This window comes from Aythya fuligula, chromosome 23, assembly GCF_009819795.1.
Source record: "Aythya fuligula isolate bAytFul2 chromosome 23, bAytFul2.pri, whole genome shotgun sequence".
NCBI lineage: Eukaryota > Metazoa > Chordata > Aves > Anseriformes > Anatidae > Aythya > Aythya fuligula.
Window position 1 is genome coordinate 6493373 of NC_045581.1, and position 24095 is coordinate 6517467.

The following is a 24095-nucleotide window of genomic DNA, read 5'->3' on the forward strand; positions in this document are numbered from 1 at the left end:
AGTAATGATATTCTTTTTGCAGTCTTACTCTCTTTTGAGTAAGAGAACCAAGCCTCCCTAGAGAAACTGAAAATGGTTAGTGCTTTTTTTTTATTAAAAGGTGAAGTGAAAAAATAGAAGCTTTTTGGACTAAGTAGAGAACGGCATTAACAATGGGAACTCTTGATAGAGACCTGCTGTTTGCTCTCATGTCTCTTTTTTATTCCACTTTTCCTTAGAAAGGAAGGTTAGCAGGACCTGTAGCTTAAGGTTACTGCCAAATGAGCAAAAATTCCCTTTGGAGAATTTAAGAGCAGTCATACTGATTCAAGGTTCTGTCTCCACTAGCGTCATTAGCAGATAACTACTAATCTGAAGTAGAAGAGGACAACCCTATGGAAGAATTCCCTAATGCTCTCCCTGACTCCAAACATTTTCAGTTTAGGGGATTTTCTTAATTCAGGATTTAGTACATCTAGCAGTCACCAATGCATGTCTCTTTGAAGTACTTCCCCACTCTACCCTTAGACTCATCTATACTTACATCAACAGTACCCTTTAGCAAACACCTCCACAGGTTTAGTGTGCCTGTGTAAAACCCTCTCCTTTGAACTGCTCCCAGAACTGCCACTGCTGCCTCTAGCTGATCCCACAGGGACTGCACATGAAAAGCTTTCTCAACTAACAGCAAAAAAGGGAGGTTTTGCTGTTCAAGCATGTTTATGAAGTAGCTGCTTGCAGGTAGTGTTGAGCTGGGCCCCAGCTGGGTGAGAATATGGCCAGCTGAGAAAACACCTGCTTATTGAGGCCTGTCACTTCCTGGGGCTGTTAAAATGGAGAATTTCAGACCTGTGTTACCGTATTTAAATATTGAAAAAAAAAAAAAGAGTAACAATTAAGTGCTTTTCTAGTAAGTTCCTGTCAGCAGCTGTAAGAGCAGAGCTGTTTATGGTGTCACTACAGGTTGTGACTGATGGTGTACATGGCCTTTTAGCACTACCACGTTAAAGTTTAACTACATTAACATCCCTTCTCTCGTTTTAGTGGGAAAAAAGAAAATAAATAAATTTAAAAAAAGCCTCTGCCCCCTGCACCCACCTCACGGCCCCGCTCTCGCCTCAGGCGCTGTGGAGATTAAAACTGCCTCACACTCGACGCCCGATTGGCTAACTGCGGTCACCTGACCCAGCCAGCCAATGAGGTGTCGAAGCCGCTGCTGAGGGGCAGTAGCGGCGCTGGGCCGGGTGAGGGCCCGGAGCAGGGACCCCGAGCCCGCCGCGGCCGCCATTGGGGGCCCCGGGCCGGTGGGCTGGGGACAGGCCCCGGCCTCGCTCTTTCTCCACAACTCCACCATGCTGGCACTGTCCCCAGGCCCAGCAGGACACCACGGGCACGTGCTGGAGCCCTTGGGCTCCTTCAGTGGGGAGAGAAGACCCGCTGTGTGAAAATCGTATTTGTTCACAAAGGGGTCTGCTCACCTCAGCAGAGCAAAGCACAAATGTAATCTATTAGACTCAAAAATCCACCAGCCAAAGTTACTCACAGCCAAAGTTATTCACACAAAGCCGTCAATTCTTTTAGTTGGTTTTATTTCAGTGTCAAAGGTTTCTCAAAAATAGATTTTATCCCTCATCTTCACAATAGGAAATAAAAACTGTCCGGTCCATTTAAGATGATTTTACAGCAAAATAAAGATGAGACATTACCTCCAGTGGCAAAGCACCTCTAAAATTTACCATAAAAAACAGGTCTTGGCAGCGCAGACCTTCCCTTACTCACTGTGCCTATGTCACATTTGAATAGCAATGGCAGGTAATGCACATTTGCTGTCCCGTGATTTAAAACAAAACAATTTTTAATTTATTTTTGATTTAGTGATCTCAAGTTCTAGTGTTTGACTTTAAAGGAAAAGCTAAAAGAAGCTTTTCAGGGGTTAGGCATACAATCTCAGAACGCTGTATATATTGAAAAGAGATTAAACGCATGGACTCCTCTCAGTGGTAAAAAACAGTGCAATAATCAAAAAGAGTCAGTTTGACATGTGAATTGCCATGCACAGTCCTCCTACCAGAGGGATGCTCTACATTGTCCTTTATAAAAAAAAATGGGAGCTGATCCAGATTGTCTGCTTCTTCTAAAAGATGAGAATCAGCTTTCACAACACATAGTTAGGAGCGAACCTGCAGAGAATCTGGTGAATTCCTTTCAACAGTGGCAGCAAAGCAGTCTACTTTTTTAGGATAATAAATGGCTATTAGTATTCCTTGTACACGGTCACATGCTTTAAGGTTTTATCTGGAAATTTATTTCCAGGAAGTCAGCACCACCTGGTGGCGTGACTGATCCACTGAAGATATTTAGGACCCTTCAGATAATACAAAAGAGATCAAAATTATTCTATTTAAATTTGCAAATGAAGTCATGTAATTATCTCCTGCCACCCTACAAAAAGCTAGTATTTAGCTAGCAGCTCCACTACTTTATCTTAGTTCATACAGCACCCAACACACGTATCAGCTTTAAAAGCTGACTACCAGCATTCCTGAGAGACTTTCATCCCATTAATTCTCTTCTCGAATCCCCCCCAGACCCAACTAGCTCTTTTTTTCCTGGCATGCAGGTGTTGGTCTGGCTCACCATCCTCAAGTCAAAATACAGGATAACATTTCCCACAACCCCCTTCAATTTATGATTTGAATCAGCTAATTCCTTAGTCCCATTCATGGGGGTTACAGTTTTCTTGTGACTTTTGTCAGCCAGTGACAAGTATCGGCTTAGTTACATTTCTCTTGCTTTAAATATCAATGATGACAAAGACTTCTGGCTTTTCTTCTTCACAGATCTGCATTGCTGAGTAAGTTATGGCTTTGACCTCTGTGCCCTAGAATGAAAAAGACACAAAAGCATGAATTTTCTAAGCAAAATAAGACTAAGCAAGAAGTTGTGATAACAATGTGAGAACCAAACTCACGTAAACATTCTGAATATCGACTGTTTCACTATTTTATCGTACATCACAAAAACAAACAAACTGTTGAGTTTGCCAGTGTGAAGGAAACATCAGCTCAACAGTTCAGAAATGTACTCACAAAAAAAAAAAAAAGCAGGATGTAAGACCTTAAGTTATTAGTGCCTGTGATACCACTCAAATATATTTATACTTGGATCTCTTGCCAACTTAGAGGTCTGACTTAAAAGACACCACCCCCTCCCTATCCCCTAAAACATAAAGATGTACAGGTGAATCACTGCATACCTGAGGGTGTTTTTGTAAAGAGAACTCTTCTCCCCACCTTTAAAAGCAAAAAGAAAAGAGGTGATCGTATTGGTAATATGTAATCAAATGTTACAACTAGTTTCATTGACAAACATAGGACAGTGAGACTTTGATTTAAAGCCTCAAAGAATGGTAAAGGAGTCCACAATCCACTTTTTAGAAAGCATCAGTGCCCTCCCAGTACATCACAGTATTTCAGAGAGATGACTGAGGGCAACATGTGTCTTCAGTGGAAGATATTCATTACTTAGTTAATCATTTAAAGCTCACCCAATTGATCTTATTTTGAATTGCATTCGGTCAATGTAAAGCACTTTCACCTCCTGCAGAGAAAGCAAGAGAAAAAAAATGTGTTAGAACATCTTCTATATTCAGGCACAATACCTCATTAACAAGAATATTCTACTGTTTAAATGGAAGCTAAAACCAGAAAATCTGAGCATTCTCAAAGATGCATACTGCTACTTGGAACATACAGACAGAAGAGCTGCCACTGAGGTATAATGGCAGGTAACGACTGTTTTTTTTGGAAACAAAGCTAAGTGTTTATTTCTGATTTTTTTGTGCCTTGGTATCTTCTGCCTTACACCTAAGTGATCTGTTGTGTCCCTTTTTCTTCCCTAAGGGGACAGTGCATTCAGAGCCCATACTACCAGAGAATTGACTTGTCCCACAAAATGGAAATAGAACAAAACAAAACACTTACCCTGGGTATAAAGAACTCATTGGCACTGAATTTATACAGCCACTCATCCAAGAAGTGAAAGAGAAGAGACAACATGTCATGCCCTGCATGATTGAAGCAGAGAAGGTAGTCAGTCAGTTGACTGCCCCAGTAAGAACACCCAAACATTTTTAAGAGTGCAGCTTATGTACAGCTTCTGCCCAACTAGAAGATTCAGATTAGTTATGCTTAATTGAATTTTCATCCACTATTACAAAACCACATCTAAAAATCCAATATAAAAAGTCTTACCTTCTGCTTCTACCTCTACAGTATCCAGAGGTTCCACAGTCTCTGTATCAGTCATGTAGCCAAACATGGCCATAACACACTGCTCAAATGCTTCTTCCAAAGTGTCTCCCCATGCATGTAGCCTAAAGAGACACAGGATAATTTACCACACTGTAACAATAAATAAATAAATAGAAGTATTATGCAGGTGAGAAATGCGAACATAAGAACAAATACAAAGGAAGTGACTGCACAGAAATGCTCCTCTATATCTATGCATTTGGGTAGATCACATAGATTTTAGAATTTACATAGAATTTAGAAAAAATTTGTTGTAAGGGCAAGCATTTAAAAGAAGGTTTCAAAAGACACTCCCAAAGAACAGAAGCACCACAGCAATAGTACTTTAGCAAAGAAACCAAGTATGTGGTTCTATGCCTTCTGAAGAGCAGAAATGAAATAGACAATCAAAAAAACTCAGTACATGACATTTCCTAGTTCCATAAGGTCCATCTGTAACCAGTCTTTAACAGTCACCCCAGACTTGTATCAGTGTAAGAAATAACGCATTTGTCATATAGATAAATCCTACCTGCCCATACTTACTGCACATCTGCTGTGTGATCCAAATCTGAGGAGGAAGGAAAAAGAAAAGGCATGACATCACCACATATACTTTAAAACAAGGATAAAAAATATTGTTGTTATAATAATAACTTTCTACATTCATCCTGAGACAGTGAACAATGATCATCTATCTTCCAGTGTATTAGGAAAAATAGCATAGGTAAAGCCTTCCGCTCAGCAGAAAAAAAAATAGCGTTTGATACAAATTGTGGTAGTGCCCTACATGTACATGTACCCTATGTTCAGAGTATGGCTGGTGTAATGCAACAGGCTTCTACAAGTTAATTGACAAAAAAAAAACAGCAATAAAGAGTTTTTGCTGAAGTCTGCAGGACTTAAAATTGTTCATGCAGAGGATAAGATTTGCAAATGTTCACAGTTCAGTGAACAAGCGTACCTGTCCACACCCAAAAACACCCATTATGCAAAAAGGAGAAATTTTAAGTGTGTAATACAAAATATAAAGTAATCTTCGCTAATAGCATAAGCTTAACATCCCAAGCATGTATCAAGTTTTACATGAACATCATTTATATTCCCTTAGAGAAACAAGAGAAATGGAAAATTGGGCCAGGTTGGTAGAAACAGGGCTATCTTGGGATGTAAATATGCCACGCTGTGATCACTCCAACTGAATGATGCTTCTGATGCTGTTTAGATCATTCATACACTATTAACAGTTTCTCGACAACTGTCTCTAAAGCAAACAAATTCCAGTGAACGTAAAAGAAGAATCAAATCTCTTCCAGTTATAGAAGCAACGCAACTATTGTAATATGTCACTGTATTTCTGCACTGCTATCAAATAGAGATCTGAACACATCCTAAAAATACATCTTCTAACAGAGTAATGTAAACTGTCCCTGCAAACAGACACTGCTCAAATAGAAAACAGACACTCTGTGGTCTCCTGTGAGTGCCTTACGATGGCCCTTGGGCTGACGCCCTTTGGCTTGAAATTTCTTAGAAGTCATTCCAGGGGTAGGGAATACAAGAGAATGATCCTGTAGTAGTACATGTAGGAAGAAGAAAATACCAAAAAAAACAAAACAAAACAAAAAAACAAAAACCACACAGAAGACCAACACACTCTTGCTTATCTCTTGTAATATAAAGGAAGTAAACAATGTAATGTCTAGCTAAGAAATAGCTCAAAAGGGTAAAGTTTTCAGCCTACGTCTCTTAACTAATTTATTCATATGATTTCCTTAGCAGCCATAACAAAAAAGGCAGCCACCTTCCATAAAGAGAAATGGATGTATCTCATCTCTGTTTTCAACTAGAGATGTATCCCACAGTCTAAACACACAAAATTACCATACTACAAAACCCCACAAGCACCTAAACAGCATATCCTGCTTTCTTCCTTCCTCCCCCGCCCCGACTGCACCGTCACACTCGTGCTGTATGGGATAGCGTTAAAAACACTCACATTCATACTTCTTATTGAGCGGGGGGTATTTGGCTTTGGTAGCCCTCTGCTCCGCCGTCAGGTTGTAGTCCCTCTCGTCGCCTGCCATCGCTGCTGGGCCGAGCACCACTCACCCACTTCCTGCTCGCGCAGAACATGGCCACCGCCGCCCACGCTCAGCCTCATGCCTCTCGTGCTGCCGCTGCAAAAACCCTTTTTGGTGTTTTTTTCACCCGGCAGCAGCTTGGTAACAGCTGTATGCTGGTGTGTTTAAACCCAGTATGTTATGATGCTCGCTGTCAGAGCGCGGCGAGGCGAGGGGCTGCAGTCCTGGCGGAAAGCACGCACCGCAGCCTTTGCGGGGAGGAACCACGTTTCTTCACCAGGCATTGCATTCAGCCTCAAAACACTGCAATAATGAAAAATAATGAAAACAGCTATGAGGTGAATTAAACGTTCATGCTTCAGGTATTCTCGGCTTCCAGGTTTTACAGCCGAGGGTGCTCAGCCCACTGCAAGCCGGAGTATCTGGTGCCTCCAGACCCCGAGCTGGGACAGAAACCCTGCAGCCTTCCACACAGCCTTAAAGAAAAAAGCATTTTCCCCTTCAAGAGAGTGACTTCATTTAAGGCTTCGATCCTAGAAAAATGGGCATGGCAAATAAAACCGTGTGTGTTCAATTTCCTCCTGAATTCTTTTTTTTTTTTTTTGAAAGGGGAAGGGGTGATTTTCATTTAAAAAAAAAAAAAAAAAAAAGGAACTGATATTTAGAAGCCTAATTCTCAGATCAGACCTTAGTAGTTGCTGAGTTTCATACCAGTATGTATCTATAAACTGAACAGACTTAGACTCAAGTTAATCAGAGTCTCTGATCTAATTAATTTTTCCTCAGATTAGATCTGTAGATTTTCAGGTACAGTAACTATTCTCACTTTCTCTGTATTTTTGTGCATTTTTAGATTTACCCACAGCTGAGCGCAAGACTTCCCCAAACAACACAAACACTAGATTTTTAGGTGCCATATAATATTTATTAACAAAACACTCAGCGTCTGTGCTAGTCACAGCACGGCACGGGGTTCTCCCCTTCAGGTACATTATATCTGCATACTCTGAAGGGAAATTGGGGGAAAGAAGCAGCGAGGGACGACTGCGGGCAGCGCAAGGCCCCAGGGAGTGCTCAGGGGGTGCTCAGGACCGGGCCAGGCCCCTCACACCGCCCCCGGTACCGGCAGGAGCCGCCCCCCCCAGGCCGTACCCGCGGGCGCTGCCCCTTTAAGATCCACTCGAGGGGCTCGCGCCGCCCTCCCCTTCCCTTTCCCCTCCGCAAAATGGCGGCTCCCAGGGGAGCTTCACCCCCCTCCCCCTCCCATCCCCCTCCATCCCACGTGACCCTCCCCCCTCCCCGCGCGCGGCCCGTCCCCGCCCCTTGCCGCTCTCTGATTGGCCGCGGCCTCCCGGCGGCGGGCGCTGATTGGGCGGCGTTGGCGCGCGAACGGGGGGTGCGCGGCGCGCCGGGGCGGCAGGCGGCGGGGGCAGGGAACAATAGAGCCGCGGCCTGACGGCTCCGCGCGGCCCCGCAGCGCCCGCCGCCGCCCCGCCATGGCGGACAAGGAAGGTACGGCACAGCCCGGCCCCGATGCTCCGCCAGGCTTCAGCCAGGCCCCGCCGAGCTCGGGGGAAGCCCTCGGGGGCCTGGGGCGGCTCCGCCAGGGGGCGCGCGGCGGGCAGGGCCTCGCCGGGCCTGTGGGGCCTGCACCCGGTTGGGGGGGGGGCTACCGGGGCCTGTGGGGATGCGGCGGGGCCTGAAGGGGCTGAGGGGGGTTGGGGGGTGGCACCCGGCCACGGGGAGCCCCGGGGGGTTGCGGGCCGCTGGGTCCAGGCTCCGGCCAGGCCGCGGCGCTCGGTAGCAGCTCGGGGCCGCCCCCGCCTGCACGGGGCGCTCCGGGCCCCGCAGCGCCTCAGGCAGCGGGGTTGGGGCCCGGGGTTGTGCCCGCAGGGCAGGCTGACCACAAAGCGGTGCCCGTAACGATTTTCTCTCTATTCAGTGCCCGTTTGTGACATTGCATGCTTATTATAAATGTATTCGCAACGCTAATGTGTGTTTTCTTAAAAAAAAAAAAAATTAGCAGCCTTTGATGATGCGGTGGAGGAACGTGTGATCAACGAAGAGTACAAAATATGGAAGAAGAATACTCCCTTCTTGTACGATTTGGTTATGACCCACGCTCTGGAGTGGCCCAGCCTGACTGCGCAGTGGCTGCCGGATGTCACAAGGTGAGCTGCTCCTTTAAACCATGATAAATTGTAAATCTAGGATCCTTTTTTGCTGAAGTAAGGCATTACATGATTCTTTTCTGTCTTAATTGCTTTTTGTATCCTTACCTTGCCTTGCCATCAGCAAGTTGAGGACCACAAATACTAGAGTCAGTTTCATTTTGTGAAAATAAAAGCCTTTTATCACTGAGAAGACATTTTCACACCCTTGATTTTGATGCTTTTCTTCTTTCCACTTCACCTTCTTTAAAAACAAGTCTCCTTTCTTCTAACGCAGAAATAAATATAGATATAACTTCAGTATAATCACTGTCATCAAAAGCTATTGCGGTCAGCTCAGTGTTTATGTGAATCCCTTTTGTTTCTCATTCAACTTTCTTCTCTTGCAGACCTGAGGGCAAAGACTTCAGTATTCATCGGTTAGTGCTGGGCACCCATACTTCAGATGAACAAAATCATCTCGTGATAGCTAGCGTGCAGTTGCCGAATGACGACGCGCAGTTTGATGCTTCGCACTATGATAGTGAGAAAGGAGGTAAGGGGACAAAGGTGTCAGCCAGACGGAATTTTAACCATTTTTTCCTCCTCCTCTCAGTAGAATATTTCTCTTTTCTTAACATTCAGGCAATAAAATTCAGATACTACTCCTGAACTGGCCAGTTTATTTCTGTTATCCTTACTTAATGGACAAATATCACGTTTGATGTATCTGCATAATGTCTTGGAAGTCCTATTGAAAAAGCATGCAGGGAAAAACTTCACCCCTCTATTTTTCATCATGAGTCGACAATGAATTTCTTGGAGAACTGCTTAACCTGGTTTTATCATCATTTTTGCATTACATAAACTCAGTGAGAAAGTCACTCACGTAAAAGGATGTTTTATTTCAAAGCAGTGTATCGTTTCAAATGTTCTCCTCTAGTCTGAATTCTGCTGCCTGATACTTGTGCCAGCCTGGCTTGGATGAAAAGATGACTGTATTTTGTTCAGTGAACTGGCCTTGAATTTGATGCTTTCTGTAATCTTAGTTGGCTGTCAGCATTGCTCCAAGTTAGGCACTTCTCACGTTTGTTTGGTTGAATCAATCTTTCTACATGGTGCAAGTCCTCAACGACCTAATTTTAGCTTTTGTTTTTACCAGAAGCCTGGATTATGCATTTTGTGTTTTGATCTTTGGGCTTCTCAGTTATTGATGAACACAATGTTGTCTAATCAATAATTTGTTTCCATTCTATCTTGATATTTCTCAAAAATACACTATTCTGATTAAAAAAAAAAAAAAAAAAAGGAAATTGCAAGCCTTCTTTTTGCCAGAATGTTGCTGTGCAATTTCCTTAAAATAGAAAGTTATTATAACTAACTATAGAGATATAAGGTGGCTTTAGCAAGTTACGTAGTTTCACATTTTAAACCTTGTGCAGCAATTTCTTTATATCAGAATTTTGTCTGTTCTGCAAGGCTGAACTTCGTTATATTTGAAAGTGCAGTTACAACACATTCATTTCAAATATACAGCACATATCTTCATTACAGATCAAAATTTTAGGTAGGATGAGTTTGGGTCTTGTGCTGTTTTAGAAGAAAACAGTTTGTCTCTAAACTTAGCCAAAGTCCTGATGTTTTTATGTTGTAAATAGAGATATTTAAGACAATGTGCCATTTGAAAACTGGGTTCTTCTAGTTGCTTGTTCTTACGACTATTCACCCAAAATAAGTCCTTGGTAGTACCAGTAACTGAGTCTGGATCTTTGTGTCTTGTTCTGAAAATGACTTATTATTTACAACTATTAAATACCTCTTTTTTTCCAGAGTTTGGAGGCTTTGGGTCAGTTAGTGGAAAAATTGAAATTGAAATCAAGATAAATCACGAGGGCGAAGTGAACAGAGCGCGTTACATGCCACAGAACCCCTGCATCATTGCCACAAAGACTCCATCCAGCGATGTCCTCGTCTTTGATTACACCAAACACCCTTCTAAGCCAGGTGCCTGAATCTTTGTCATGTCTGTGCTTCAGAGGTCATAAGAATATAAACGACATCCTTTTCTTAAGAAAATACTCTTAAGAAAAAGCTGATGTAGTGCAAAAGAGGTTGAAAACTTCTGTGGATTCTATATCACTTGTAATTTTAGAGGAAAGTGGGCATTTAGTGTGAAAGGTTATTTTGTAGAGACGTGAACGTAGATATCTGATGTGTATCAGTACAAAGGTACGTGTTTTTCTCTTGCTGTCTTAGTGTGTTTGCCATGTCAGTGTATGTAATGATATTTGGAGTGGTAGAAGGTGGCTTGCTGGAAATGATACGATCTGGGTAGCTGAAATGTTGTCTTGATCTGCAAGGATATTACCTCTCATTTACTGATGAGCTTGGCAAGATCACACAGAGTAACTAGTTCTGCCAGTTGTGGGGAAGATCAGAAGTGTATTTATCGCTTTTGAAGTAGGGTTGGAGATGATGAGAGAAAGAACAATACTCCACCAGCAGAATGTTTAGGAAGAATTTTCTGAGCAGTAATTGGGTTGGGCTGCTGCTGCTCCTTCATCCAGCTAGACCAGGTGCATCGTGCCAGAGTCTGAAGGTGGCTACTGGGCTTCTTTGACTCCTCAGCAGGTAACATAGCACTAATTTAGAAAGGGCCACTGCTAGGTCATCCAGCCTAAAAATTTGCAGCTCTGAAAAAATATACAATCTCTGTCTGTTTAAGCAGACAAACTGCTCTGTGCTGTCTTGTTGCAGTTTTTTTTTGAATGAGTTGATTTGTAGGGTGGGGATAATGCTCAAAAGGACAAAGAGGCATTCTGTTGGAAATAGAAAACAGAGTTTAGTAAAGTACAGTAAAACTTAATGCCAGGTATTCCACGACGCACTGAAAGTGATACTAAGCATTGGAGTTCTTATGCTGCTGCTTTACAGACCCTTCTGGAGAGTGTAACCCTGATCTGCGTCTTCGTGGACACCAGAAAGAAGGTTATGGGCTGTCATGGAACCCAAACCTGAGTGGGCATTTGCTTAGTGCTTCTGATGATCATGTGAGTACTTTAAGTATTAGCTGGGGTACGACCTGCACTTTATTTGTGACCCTTGGCAAAAGGTTAAAAATGTTTTTCTTTCTTGAGGGGGGAGGAGGCAGGAGAGGTGATGAGAATTTCTGTCTCAGGATTCAAATTTGTTTTGTTTTGTTTTTTTTAAGACTATTTGCTTGTGGGATATTAGTGCTGTTCCAAAAGAAGGTAAAGTGGTGGATGCGAAGACCATCTTCACAGGGCACACAGCGGTAGTGGAAGACGTGTCTTGGCACCTGCTCCATGAATCTCTTTTTGGATCTGTTGCTGATGATCAGAAGCTCATGATGTAAGTGGGGTACTGTCTTTAGAAAATGAGCACTTCTGTATGCTTTGCTTTCCCAGTTGCCTCCAATTCCATCAGTAAAACTGGCTTTAAGCCTTTATTTCCATTCTCCTTTCTCCTTCCAGCTGGGATACGCGGTCAAACAACACCTCCAAACCTAGTCACTCGGTGGATGCTCATACAGCTGAAGTCAACTGCCTCTCTTTCAATCCCTACAGCGAGTTTATCCTGGCTACAGGATCAGCTGACAAGGTAGGTCTGCCTTGAACTTGGAACATATTTATTTAGTTTCTGATGTGTAAATGTGGATGTGTTATATTGGTTACTTCAGGACAAAATGTTTTTGTGTCTTTGACTAGACTGTCGCGTTATGGGACTTGAGGAACTTAAAACTGAAGTTGCACTCCTTTGAATCCCATAAAGATGAGATATTTCAGGTACAACAAAATATCTTTGTCTTTTATGCCCTTAGTTCTACTTAGATGGCTGGGAAAAAATGAAAAGTATTCTTTTCCTCTATGTTTTTATTAAGTGTACTTGTACTTAAAACCCTCATGTTCTTTTCTCTCATCTGCTTATAATTTCCTGGCTTATTGTTGTGGAGATGTGTAGCTTTCTGTGTGGGGGTGACTCCAGCACAGTTCAGAGTATCCAGAAAGCCAGGGTCAGAATGTAACAAGGAAATGTTTGAGAGTTTTGTCCACAATGTTAAGAGTGAAATACTAGCAGTACAGAGTAAATGTAAATTATTCATGGTAGCAGATTGAAGCAGGGAGGCACAATGAAATAGCTGCAGTGTTTTCATCTTCTCAGCTTCGTCCTGGAAGAAGGTTTTAGCTGGTAATCACTAAAAGGGACTGCTGGACCATCTTGTGACAAAAAAATAATTGCTAATTTTGCTCGTTGTAAATATAGAAAGTTAACATCATTAGTAGCATGTGCTTAGCAGTTACAATATTTCCATCTCCAACTCATGCATTAGTCAGAACCAAAATATGTAGAAGGTTTTTTTTTGTGGAAGGGTTGGTACTTAAAAGATTCTGTACATAATTTTATTTAGAGGTAACCAGAGTCTTAAATGTCAGGTTAGCATGCAGAATTGTCTTAATTTGTAATCCTGTGATCCTAGTGAGTGGTATGTTTTGGAGAGATTTATCTCCAGCAGCCATGGTTAATGTGAGCTTTTGGGCAGTTAAGCTGTATTACAGCGATTTTCTTCTCATGTGTAAACCGTACTTACTATTTAAGGAATCTGCAGTTTATATTCGTGCAGTCCTTATTAAGGAGTAGCTAATATCCTTGAGAGTTGTTTATGCTTCTTAATATGTGGCGTTCATTAGAGGAGAGGTTATGTGTGGTACCATTTTGGTGCTCGAATGCCTCGTGACTATATAAACTAATCGCTATCTTAGAATGTAATTGTTGAGCACATTCATATTTTGAGTTAATAGCAATTTGCCTTTTCATAAAGCTCTCGTAAGATACAGTGGTGTTTGCTGTGAATGTCAGTAGTGTTATGGCTTCTTAAAACTAATCTGCTTTCTAAATTCATCCTTGTCTGTAGGTTCAGTGGTCTCCCCATAATGAAACTATATTGGCCTCCAGTGGCACTGACCGCAGGCTAAATGTTTGGGACTTGAGGTAAATCCCAAATTCGTCAAGTTGTCATGACAAAATGTTATTGATGAATTGCATCACAAACAACAACAACAAAATAAACACAACCTTTTCATTTTCTCTTAAAGTAAAATTGGAGAAGAACAGTCCCCTGAGGATGCTGAAGATGGTCCCCCAGAGCTATTGGTAAGTCTTTTGAATCTCATTGATTGTTTTGACCTATATCACTCATCTCTGTAACACAGATTTGAAAATGTTACCACCACCACTTTTTTTTTTTTTCTTTCCCCTGTAATAGTTTATTCATGGTGGTCATACTGCAAAGATATCTGATTTCTCGTGGAATCCCAACGAACCCTGGGTAATCTGTTCTGTATCAGAAGATAATATCATGCAAGTCTGGCAAATGGTAAGTTGTTTGGGAAAGTGCAGGAAGTGGTAGATAAGAGAGTGTTGAACTGCCTGAATTTCAGCATTCCTGTTTTATTTACAGCTCTCAGAATGACTTTGTAGAGCTGCCTAAGTCTCAAATGGGTTGTGAAATCCATTTGCTAGAAACAAGGGTTTACAAATACTGAGAAACTGTGTTATTTCTCTATTCAAAAGGAAAAAAAAAGGAGAGAGTACTTCTTTTTCCTTCTGTGCTAGATTTTTTTTTAAGTGAAATTGAGGTTTCTGTTAGTTACTGTCATAACAAATGAAATGTTTGCAAATGGTATAAATATCCTCCTGTGGATGGAGAGGGGTAGCGGTGAGTAGAAAGAGCTTGCTTATTTAAATTACCAGCTGTTGAAAGTTTTGGAGAACAGTCTTGTGCAGTTCGAATAACCTTAAAGACCATTCTTCTAATTTTGGTTTATTTATAGACTGGTTCACGGAGGCTTTGTCTTAGCAGCATTCGGTATAGTTCTGGAAGGTGCTGCAGCAAAGTAAAGGATCTATTAAACATATACAAGGTAGTCTTAATTGAAATAAGCCCTGCAGTGGTCTCTACTTGTAAGAAGTCAGATTCCCACAAGCTATGGTAACTTAAGAGTACTTCTCAAATGTTTTGAAGACGTTGCTATTTCCAAAAAGAAATCTGTGTTGCAGCCTTTATGTTAAATAGCCTTGAGGGATCAGGGATAGGTAACTTATGTGTGCAGATAGAAAACTGCCAGAACTTTTGGAAGTGTTCTAGCAGATGGAATCCTGTTAAATGAGGTGCTAAGTGCTTCAATTCCTCCGCTTCTGTCTTGCAGGCAGAGAACATATACAATGATGAAGATCCTGAAGGAAGCGTGGATCCAGAAGGTCAAGGATCCTAGATGATAACTCTTCATGTTCTTAGTCTTTTTTTCCTTCTCTTCCTTCTCAACCTGATACTGACTTAACACTGGTTTTGAGACACACGTAGACTTTGTGTTCAGCCATCCTTCTGTAGATACCATCCACTGCTTTTTATCCCAGACAGTGAGTACTCCCTAAGAAAAGGGCTTAGCCCAACTCAGCTGGTTCTGCACTGTAGCTCCTTGGTCATATTTCCTACAGCAACCTCTTGTGTATAGAGCTGGCTGTCCCATTTTAGCTGCTTTCCTCATGCAGAGCAAACTTTTTTTTTCTTCTTATTTTGTCTTTAGCTTGCTACGGCTACGGGCTTTTGCCTAATTCAAACAAAAGTTAAATCAGTAGAGCTGCCAGAATATGCTTAAGCCAATGGAGATGATACAAGTGTTAATCCACTGGCAGTTCAGAAATGGAGTGTGGAAGGTCTTGCCCTGTTCAGTACAGCTGAGAAGTCTTGTGATTCCTTTAGTTAATTTGTACCTGTGTGGCTTTTTCTGCCTCTGCAGATACAAAAAAAAAAAAGGGGGGGGGGCAAAAAAAGACTAGCAGATTCTGACTTAAACTGAAATTATTTCTTTATATATTTTTTTTCCCTACTGGTACTTCTGGGTTTTTCATTCCTTCCTTTGGTCCTATCCCTCTTCTCCCGTCTGCTGGGCAACAGCAGTTCGGGTACATTAGCTGTTCCTGCAGAGCATTGCTCACCTTCCATGTATCCTGCTCTATTGTGTGTTTCTTGAGCTGTGTTTTCACATGTATTTCTTTCCTTTCTGTGAAATGGTTTTTAAAACTTGGGGCCACCAAGTTGTAAAGGTGTATGTTTTTACCAGCTGATGTCCCACAGATGGCATGCCCAGTAATCTAAAACAGCATTGGTAGCTGGTACATGTAAAGCAAATTACAAATTACATGTGGATGAACTACCTTTTGTAGGAGTTAGTCCTTGACCACTAGATCCTGCACATCTTCCACTAGGGTGTCCTGTTCCACCAGCAACCTGTTACTCTCCATGTTCTTCATGACTAATTGCGTGTAAGTGCTTCAGATGGAATAAATTTTTTCTACATAAACGCTGCATTGCTGTGTGGTTTTGTGCTGATGGTTTCCTTCTGCATTGGCAGTTTTCTTGAGAGTAAACTATTTTTTTCAGAAAGCAGAGAAAGCAAGCATAAAGCACAGGCGTAATCTCTACCTGCGAGAGGGTAGGTGCTGGGATGGATAGTCCTTACATTCATAATGCATGTTCTTCAACGCCACCTCCTCTTATTTCTGCTGCTTGTTTTGTGCAATAAGCACTTAATAGCTCCAAGCAGTTGGGAGTGCACGGGAGGGAGTGTGCCTTACCCCCAGGTGTGCTGCTGTCTGACTACTAGGTCTGTCTTTAGCTCTTACCCAAGAATATTTTTTTAAGTAGTCTGCAGCATGAATAGTTGGACACCTTACACGCACCATGGTTTGACACAGGCTTATTTTTCTTTGAGACACAACATTGAGAAATCAAAAGCTTCTTAAACTGACCTTTATTTTCAGTGTGAGACTTTATATAAAGTGGAAACCTTTTTATCCACAAGCTTCAGTTTCTGTGGCCCACATTGGAGCATGTCACAATACAGCAGACAGCACTTGAGTTACAAAAGAGTCCTGTTAAAAGGATAAAGCTTCACCTGTATGTAAACTTCAAAAATCAACCCCCAACACCGCCTTCCCAAACACCTTCTGTGCAGGCTTACAATCCAGCTATGGAACAAGACAAGATAACGTTTTCCAAACACAGCAAAACATACATTATTATTCTTCATATGTGTCCATTTTTCAGTGCAAGTATAATTTTCTCTGCTCCTCTGTGGAAAAGCAGTTTGACTCGAAGATCAGCAGCACTCTGGCATTCCTGACTTCAGGCAGCTGCTGTACAGCAGGAGATAAGCAGTGAAAGGAAACGTCCCCTGCAGCTGCCTCTGTCCTCCGCTTCTGCTGTGAAGAGGACGAGTGTCGTTTCTAGCAGTCTTCGTCTGCTTTTTCTTCTTTTTTGCAGAGGTGGCCATAGATTTCTAAGCAGCCCCTGTGTGGGTAGAAAGTGAATTTAGGGTCTGGAATATATGCAATGTGTAAAGTATTCTGGCTGGAGAAAATGGGCAACAGGGACAGACTACTGAAAAATCTTCCATTTCATGATGTGGAAGAAAAGCAATCAGCTGACACTAAAACTGGCTCAGTGCACGGTGCTGTGGCTGTGCAGACACAAGGCCAGCCCCACCAGAGCCCTTGGCAGTCACACGAGCTCTGGCAGGAGGGAACCTGAGGTCTGGTGCAAGCTGCAGGAGGGAGCAGCTCAGATGTACCTAACTCAGGTCCCTGGTTCAAATGTGGAACTCGAGGTGCCCTGACATTTAAGAAATCTGGAGCCCTGTTGCTTCCCGTGATGGCAATTTGCAGATCCCCAGGAATTTAGAGCCTGCAGCTGCTCCTGGGCTTGGATGTTGGCCTCTGCAGCCTGCGATCAGACAGACCCCACGCAGCAGAGACGTGGGGTTGTTGGGATCTGTTCAGAGCTGTCAATGCGGTTACCCGCGTTAATAAATCCTGCAGTGACTGCTGATGTGACAGGCTGAAACAGGAAGATTGCCTCACCCTGGCTTATCACGCTGCAGTCTTTCGTGGAAAAAAGAGAACTGCAGCTGCTGGTGGTGGGGATGCCCTCCCGTGGTGGGTGGGGAAGGGGAAAAAGGAATCCTACAGCGGCAGTAAAGCTCCAGAAAATGCTTAAGGATGTGCACAGCTGAGACTGGAGTAACGCACAACAATGCAAAGTCTGGCAAGTAAAATAGTCCCCAAACTGAGGGACATTTTCTGGAGCTTTAGAAGCTGTGTAGTAAAGAAGTCTGGAGTGAAAGCAGCCGTGTAGGTTCGCAGGGAGGCGGTTCTCTCTGTTGAAGAGCCTCTGCAGCAACGTCCCCCAACCGAGAACTCTCCGCTCCCTCCCATGTGTTCCTAGGGAAATATTTTTTTTCAAGTTGCCGCGCCTGCCTCTTGGAAGGCAGCCCCTGCTTCTATTTTGCACAGAACTTTCCATGACATCGCTGCATGGCAGAGGGTCGGACTTTCCACGGCCGCAGCCTGTGCCCGTGCCGTCCGCGTGTGCGGGGCCAGGAGCGCCGGGCTCGCCCGCTGCCAGCCCTCCCCGGCCACCCCGGGACGGACAGACTGACTTGTAAATGGACAGCTCCTGGTGCAGGCTGCTCCGCAGCTCCTCCAGCTCCTGGTTCTTGCGCTGCTGGAGCTGGACGCCGTTCTTCAGCTCCTTCAGCCTGTCCTCCAGCTCCTCCACCTGCTCCTGGGGGTGAAGAAGCCAAGATCGGGTTATGGGGGAGCACTCACGGGGCTCTGCCCGTCCGTGCTCTGCTCCAGGCAGGGGCAGCCAGGCTGACGGCTGCCTGAAATGGTGTTAAGAAGCCTCTGCAGAAAAGCTTTGCTTTCCTACGAAGGTGGGAGCCAGGGCTGGAATGCAGCGCGTGCTTTGGCTTCCCTGCTGGCTGGATTTGTCCCCTACGCTGCTAGGTGTGCGTTTGAAAAGCTGTCAGCGCTGTGTAAATCTAAAACCCTTGAGAAGATAAACACGGGAATGGGAAGAAGAAAACGCGGAGGCACACCAGGGGCTCCCCAAAGGTCCCAGCTGCCGAGCAAGGTGGGACCCTGGAGGTCCCTGTGCTGCAGCCCCAGCCCCGGCCCGTGGGGACAGCAGCAGTGGCCGGGAATGTTGGCAGTGAGACGGGCGGCAGAGCCACCCTGCCAAATGTGCTCTTGTGGATATTGAATTGCATTTTCTCTCTGCACGAGGTGATGCGGGGGATGCCTGGCACGGCCCCACGTCTCTCTTCCAGCACCCACAAGCAGCTCTCATCAAATGCTGAGCTGTGGTGCTGGTGCTGTACCTGCACCTCCTTTCTGTCCCCCCGGGGTATGGGGATGTGTCTGTGGGTTTCTGGGCTGACACGGCCTCACCTGGAGCCTGCTGACCCACGCGTGGGCCTGCCCTGGAAGTCTTCCCAAAAGCCAGAATGTTTGCTCATGCCTCTGTAATGGTCTTTTCATGCTGAGCATCCAGACCAAGTGAGGCACGGATGCTGAGTCACCGAGTTTTAGACTTTGGGGCTTCTTTAGGGGCATGAAGTAAATCCTCAGGGAGGGGGACACCTCTGACTTGAAACCCACGGGAGATATTTCACCTCGCTGCCCCCCTTATCCACCCCTTTCCCCCCTCGTCCCTGTGAGCCAGCCCTTTGGTTTCCCAGTCCTTGGTGCCCCCAGACAGTGACCCCCAAACCTGAACACGCCACCGAGGACGCCTACCCGGTACTGCCCGACCTCTTCGTCGCGCTTCTGCTTGACGAGGACGATCTGCTCCTCCAGGCTCCTGTTCTGCAGCCGCAGCCGGCTGACCTCCCCCTGCAAGGGCCGCAGGGCCTCCTTCATCCCCTGCATCTCCCCCTGCAGCGCCTGCAGCGCCTTGGCCCCGGCCTCGCGCCGCTCCAGCAGCCGCAGCAGCTGGGGCTCGTAGTGCTCCTCCAGGCCCCGGCGGCTCTGCGCCACGAAGCTCTCGAACTCCATGGAGAGCCGCCGGCTCTCCTGCAGGTACTGGTTGTCCTCCCGACGCGGAGGAGCCTCCAGCCGCTGCCGCAGCGCCTCCTTCTCCTTCTCGCAGGTCTCCTTCAGGCGGGACAGCTCGCCGGACAGCTGCCCGGCCTGGGTCTCCAGCTCGCCGCGGTAGGCAGCGTGCTGGGAGAGGTCGTGGCGCCGGCTCTCCAGCTGGTACTGGCAGGCCACGCACTCCTTCGTCACCTTGAAGAGCTTCTGCTTGATCTGCCGGATCTCATCCTTCAGGTTGTCTCTCTCCAGCTCCACCTTGGCCAGCAGCCGGCAGGCGGCCTGGATCTCCTCGTGGGCATGGCGGATCTCCTGCAGCGCCGGCTCCCGCAGCTGGGCCAGCTCCTCGATCAGGCTGTCGCGCTCCTTCTCCAGCTGCTCCACGGCTTCGATGCACTCCTGGAAGTAGTCGCCCAGCTCTTCGAGGGTGAGGCACCGACACTCCGTGCCCTCCGTGTCCAGCGGGGTGCCTGCCCCCTCCGCGTCCATGTCCAGCGGGATCCCTGCCCCCTCTGCGTCCACCTCTGGTGGGATCCCGGCCCCGTCTGTGTCCATGTACAGCGGGATCCCTGCCCCGTCTGCGTCCACATCCAGCAGGAGTCCTGCTCCATCCACATCCAGCGGGAACCCTGTCCCACTGGCATCCATGTCCAGCAGGATCCCTGCTCCATCTCCTTCCACGTCTAACGGGATCCCCGCTGCATCCACATCCAGCAGGATCTCTGCCCCCTCTGCTTCCGCATCCAGTGGAACTCCTGCCCCATCCACATCCAGCGGGATCCCTGTCCCACTGGCATCCATGTCCAGCAGGATTCCTACTTCATCTGCTTCCACAGCTAACGGGATCCCTGCCCCATCCACATCCAGCAGGATCTCTGCCCCCTCTGCTTCTGCATCCAGTGGGATTCCTGCCCCATCCGCATCCAGCGGGGCTCCTGCCCCGGCCTCGTGCTCGCCCAGCAGTGGCCCTGGCATGCTGAGGTTCAAGGCAGCGTCCCCGACGTCTGCCTGCAGCTCCTGGCAGGCGCCCGGGCTGCCCCTGTGTGCAGGAGCAGCCCCCGCGCCCAGCGCTGGCTCTGAGGGGCTGTGCGGAGCCTCTGGGTGCGGAGGAGTGCCCGCAGCCTCTCCCTGCGGGGCCGGGGCCGCTCCTGCTTCATCCAGCCGTGGTTCTGGAGGGGGCTCTGGCTCTGCCATCAGGTCCCTGCAAAGGAGAGGAGATGTCAGCCAGCGCGGTGCCGCTTGCGTGGCCCGAGGACAACTTTGACCCAAGCCGTTTGCTTCAACGTGGGCCAAAACAAAAGAGCGAAACCATCCCAAAACAAATGACTGGGGCAGAGGAAGAGCAAGTGCTTCAAAACCCAGCAGCACTTCTGTCCCCACAACGGGGAACGACCCGCATGGGTCACCCCAGCAGGACCACCGGCACCGGCGGGATGGCAGCGGGGTGGCCGGCGGCTCTCACGGCACGGCCGGTGAGGCGCTCCCAGTCAACGTGCCCGGATTCCAGCTCCGTGGCATAACCTCATGGCAGGGGAATGCGCTGCTAAAGCGCAGGCGGGCTCCGTGCTGGCTGAGGCCGGAGCAGAGCACGGCAGCGGGCCCGCGGCAGCCCCGGCTTTGCAGTGTCATCCGAGCCGGGCATTATCCCCGGCGGGCACCTGCTGCTGCCACCACAAAACGTTCCCAGCTCACGATCACCCGGGTGCTATTTGGGGCAGGAGCTGAGCACGATCTTGGGCCCGGCGGGGGCTTTTTTCTGCCACGGGGGCAGCGGGGAGATGCTCTCACCTCCCGGCCCCGCGGGCTGAGCTCATATCTCGTCATCCCCAAAGGAATGAGCGCGGGCTGGCACCGAGCGGCCTCGGCTCGCTGCAACGGCTTTAAGGAAAGAACAGATTTTCACCGGTACTTTCTCTCCTAATAAGGCAGTTTTCTGCAGCGATGACACATCGCAGCCTCGGACCCAGCGGCCTGACCGCTGGAGCCGGGGAGCGTGGGGAAAGGTGGGGAGGGGGCTGCGCAGTGCTTAGCGTGCCCCCCTCCGCTGCCAGCGTTTATTTTCCAAACTTACCGACTCCGAGCTGCGCCTCTGGGGCGTGCTCCCCCTGCCACCCCCTCGCCCCCTCTCTGGGTGCCTGCGATGCCCCCTGGGGGGGCTGAGCCTCAGCACCCCCCTTCCAGCCCAGCACCCTGGGGTCTCACAGTGCCCTGCCCTGCCCCACACCCCCCTCCATGAGCCCTTCTCCCCCCACGCCTCCCCAGCTCCTACCTTGCTCTCCAGGAGCCCGGTGCCCCCGGCGCTGTGCTGCACATGGGCTTAGCATGGGGCGGGTGGGGGTTATTAATACACGGGGCTGGAAATCAGACTCCCCCGGCAGCCGCTTCACCCGGCTGCAGCGCCAGCTGCGGGTGCTGCCGCCCTCCGCCCTGGGAGGAGGAGGAGGAGGAGGAGGAGAAGGAGGAGGAGGAGGAGGAGGAGGAGGGCGGGGAGGGCCATGCCTGCATCCCTGGCAGCAGCAGCCGCAGGGCTGGCTGCAGCCCCACGTCCCCAGAGCATCCCTGCCAGCCCTATGAGGGGGAAACGTGACGGGGACATGGGGGTCCCTGGGCAGGGGGGGGTCTCCCTGGGACTTGCAGGGGTCTGTGTCCAGCAGGGGCGGCTGGAAGGGGCACGGGGGAGGACGCAGCACGTGGCTGTGAATCTGTGCGGCCTTACTCTGTGCACGGAGCAGGGGCTTAGCGGGGCGCTGGCAGCACGGCGTCTTGACACACTTGTTATTTATTGAAGCACGCGAGTATATCAAACACCAGCACCTTAAGGTCTCCACCGTCCCAGTGCCTGCAGAGCACAGCCCCTGTTTCCCACCCGTGCCCCCTTTTCTGCTCTCCAGCCCGGGGCTGGGGGCCGTGGCCGCGCTCCCAGGCGCTGCCGCTGCCCTCACCGCTGCCCTCGCCTCTTGGGGCTCTGCTTTCCACCCTTGCCCACCCACCCGCCCTCCCCGCAGGACCCTAACCCCACCCTTTGGGGTGCTATAATTAACACACAGTTACACGTAGTGCGTATTTTAGGTATATTGCCACACCAGCGTGCGTGCAGTGGCCCAGGGGGGCAGCGTGGCCAGTGGGCACTTGGCGTGGCCACCCCCGCTGCGGGGCCGGAGGAGGTGAAGGGCAGAAGCGACCGATTAAAGCCAAATTAATTAATGTATCAGAGCGAAATGCAGCCTACCTCCGCCCTGGCACTGCCCGCTCAGGAAGTCGGCACTCGCGGCTCAGGAAGTCGCCAGCTTACGTGCCCCGAAATCGCCCAGCAACGCGCACCACAGCTTGCAACATCGCCAAATGCCACCCCGGCCCCGGCCCCGCGTCACCACCTCCGTCACCTTGCTGGCCGCCGGGTTTAAAATAACTGCTCTTGTCCATCTCCCGGGCCTGCTGGCACACGCGTGCAGGGGAGCAGAGCTTTAAAAGGAAAGGGAAGATTTGGGTGTTTGGCTTTTTTCGGCCCTGTTGCTTTTTTCAGCACAACCCACCTTTTTTTTTTTTTTTTTTTTTTTTTTTTTTTTTTTTTTATTCTCCGCTCTCTCTTTTTTTCCATCAAGCGCCTCTCTTCGTGCTGAGGCTTTTGACTCACTAGGAGAGGAATGCTGTTAATTCGGACAAGTTGTGCGTATAAATATACATCTGTACCCGGGATTGCCAAGGGGGGGGGGGGAGAAACCTGCGGGGCAGGGGGGCCGGGGGCAGCAAACCCTTGTAGGGGACGAGGGGAGGACGGCAGCGCCTGGGCACCTGCCAGGGGACGGCCGGGGGGCTGCAGGGGCTCAGCTGTCCCCGGTAAGAGGAGAGCCCCGGCTGTTTTGTGGATATAACCAGGCAACGGCCGGCTCGGGTGTCAGACCCGCCGCGGCTCCGTGTCCCACGGGGTGCGACGCCCTCGTGTGCGAGCCGCCCTGGACTTTGCTCCGGCAAACAGGAGGGAGAGCGAAAGGCAGGAGCGTATCTGGGAGGGGAAATGTTCCAGCTGTTGGAACAGGATAAACCACGGCGTCTCCGGCCGCTCCTCCACCCCCTGCTGCGTCCTGGCACCGGCCTGGCAAGGGCTGAAGGCAGCTGGGAGAGATCAGTGCGTGGCCCCTTCGTGCCCCTGCCACTCGTGCTGCTGGCCCCAGGGCAGGGACGGATCCTGGGCTCTGAGGGCAGGGCTCCATCCCGGAGCTGTCCCCAAAAATCCTCAGGGACAGGCTTGGGGAAGCAGGGAGGCTTCATGGCCTCGGCAGCTCCCGTGGCTCCGTCGGTGCATGCAGCACCGCAGGGCACCCAGCCCGCCCGAACCGCAGAGACTCCGAGTGCTGCTGCCAGCCCCGTGCCCCACACGTGGCTGACAAGGTCCCAGCATGGGGCTCAGCACCCCGGGCTGCGTGCCGAGGCTGCGGGAGTCTAGTTTCAGCCCCACGAGCAGTGCTGGATCCGGCCCCGCATGCGGGAGCTCAGGGGGAAAGCGTGATTCATCGCCAGAGCTGGGAGCGCTTCCAGGGAAAGATCCTGGGTGGGGAGGGCGCCTGCACCCTGCACCCGCTCTGGCCCCTGCCCTCACCTCCTGCCTCAGTTTCCCCACTGAGAGCTGAGACGCCAGC

The 24095-nt window shown here is 48.3% G+C and overlaps 3 protein-coding genes across 6 annotated transcripts; 1 reads left to right on the forward strand and 2 right to left on the reverse strand.

Annotated features, from left to right (window-relative positions):
- Nucleotides 1-1584: 1584 nt before the first annotated feature.
- ZBTB8OS (zinc finger and BTB domain containing 8 opposite strand) lies at nt 1585-6450 on the reverse strand. 3 transcript variants are annotated; one of them, XM_032202393.1, is made up of 7 exons: nt 6271-6437; nt 4818-4842; nt 4233-4354; nt 3963-4045; nt 3527-3579; nt 3236-3272; nt 1585-2860 (listed from the first exon to the last, which is right to left on the reverse strand). In XM_032202393.1, exons 1-7 carry the CDS (start codon nt 6356-6358, stop codon nt 2774-2776), a joined length of 495 nt encoding a protein of 164 aa, XP_032058284.1. In that variant the 5' UTR covers nt 6359-6437; the 3' UTR covers nt 1585-2773. The 3 variants fall into 3 exon arrangements, with proteins under 3 accessions (XP_032058284.1, XP_032058285.1, XP_032058286.1); XM_032202394.1 differs by having other exon boundaries at nt 4804-4842; nt 6271-6320; XM_032202395.1 differs by lacking the exon at nt 3527-3579 and having other exon boundaries at nt 2814-2860; nt 6271-6450.
- Nucleotides 6451-7762: 1312 nt separating this feature from the next.
- Nucleotides 7763-15892, forward strand: RBBP4 (RB binding protein 4, chromatin remodeling factor). Its single transcript, XM_032202307.1, has 12 exons — nt 7763-7867; nt 8379-8526; nt 8916-9061; nt 10336-10509; nt 11440-11555; nt 11717-11877; nt 12000-12126; nt 12234-12311; nt 13439-13515; nt 13620-13677; nt 13790-13900; nt 14733-15892. The coding sequence occupies exons 1-12, from the start codon at nt 7852-7854 to the stop codon at nt 14796-14798; spliced, it is 1278 nt and encodes a 425-aa protein (XP_032058198.1). The 5' UTR covers nt 7763-7851; the 3' UTR covers nt 14799-15892.
- A 426-nt stretch (nt 15893-16318) lies between these two features.
- Nucleotides 16319-21880, reverse strand: SYNC (syncoilin, intermediate filament protein). Of its 2 annotated transcripts, XM_032202383.1 has the most exons (5): nt 21728-21880; nt 20241-20659; nt 19165-20087; nt 18024-18148; nt 16319-16876 (listed from the first exon to the last, which is right to left on the reverse strand). In XM_032202383.1, the coding sequence occupies exons 1-5, from the start codon at nt 21769-21771 to the stop codon at nt 16813-16815; spliced, it is 1575 nt and encodes a 524-aa protein (XP_032058274.1). In that variant the 5' UTR covers nt 21772-21880; the 3' UTR covers nt 16319-16812. The 2 variants fall into 2 exon arrangements, with proteins under 2 accessions (XP_032058274.1, XP_032058273.1); XM_032202382.1 differs by having other exon boundaries at nt 19165-20659.
- Nucleotides 21881-24095: the final 2215 nt, after the last annotated feature.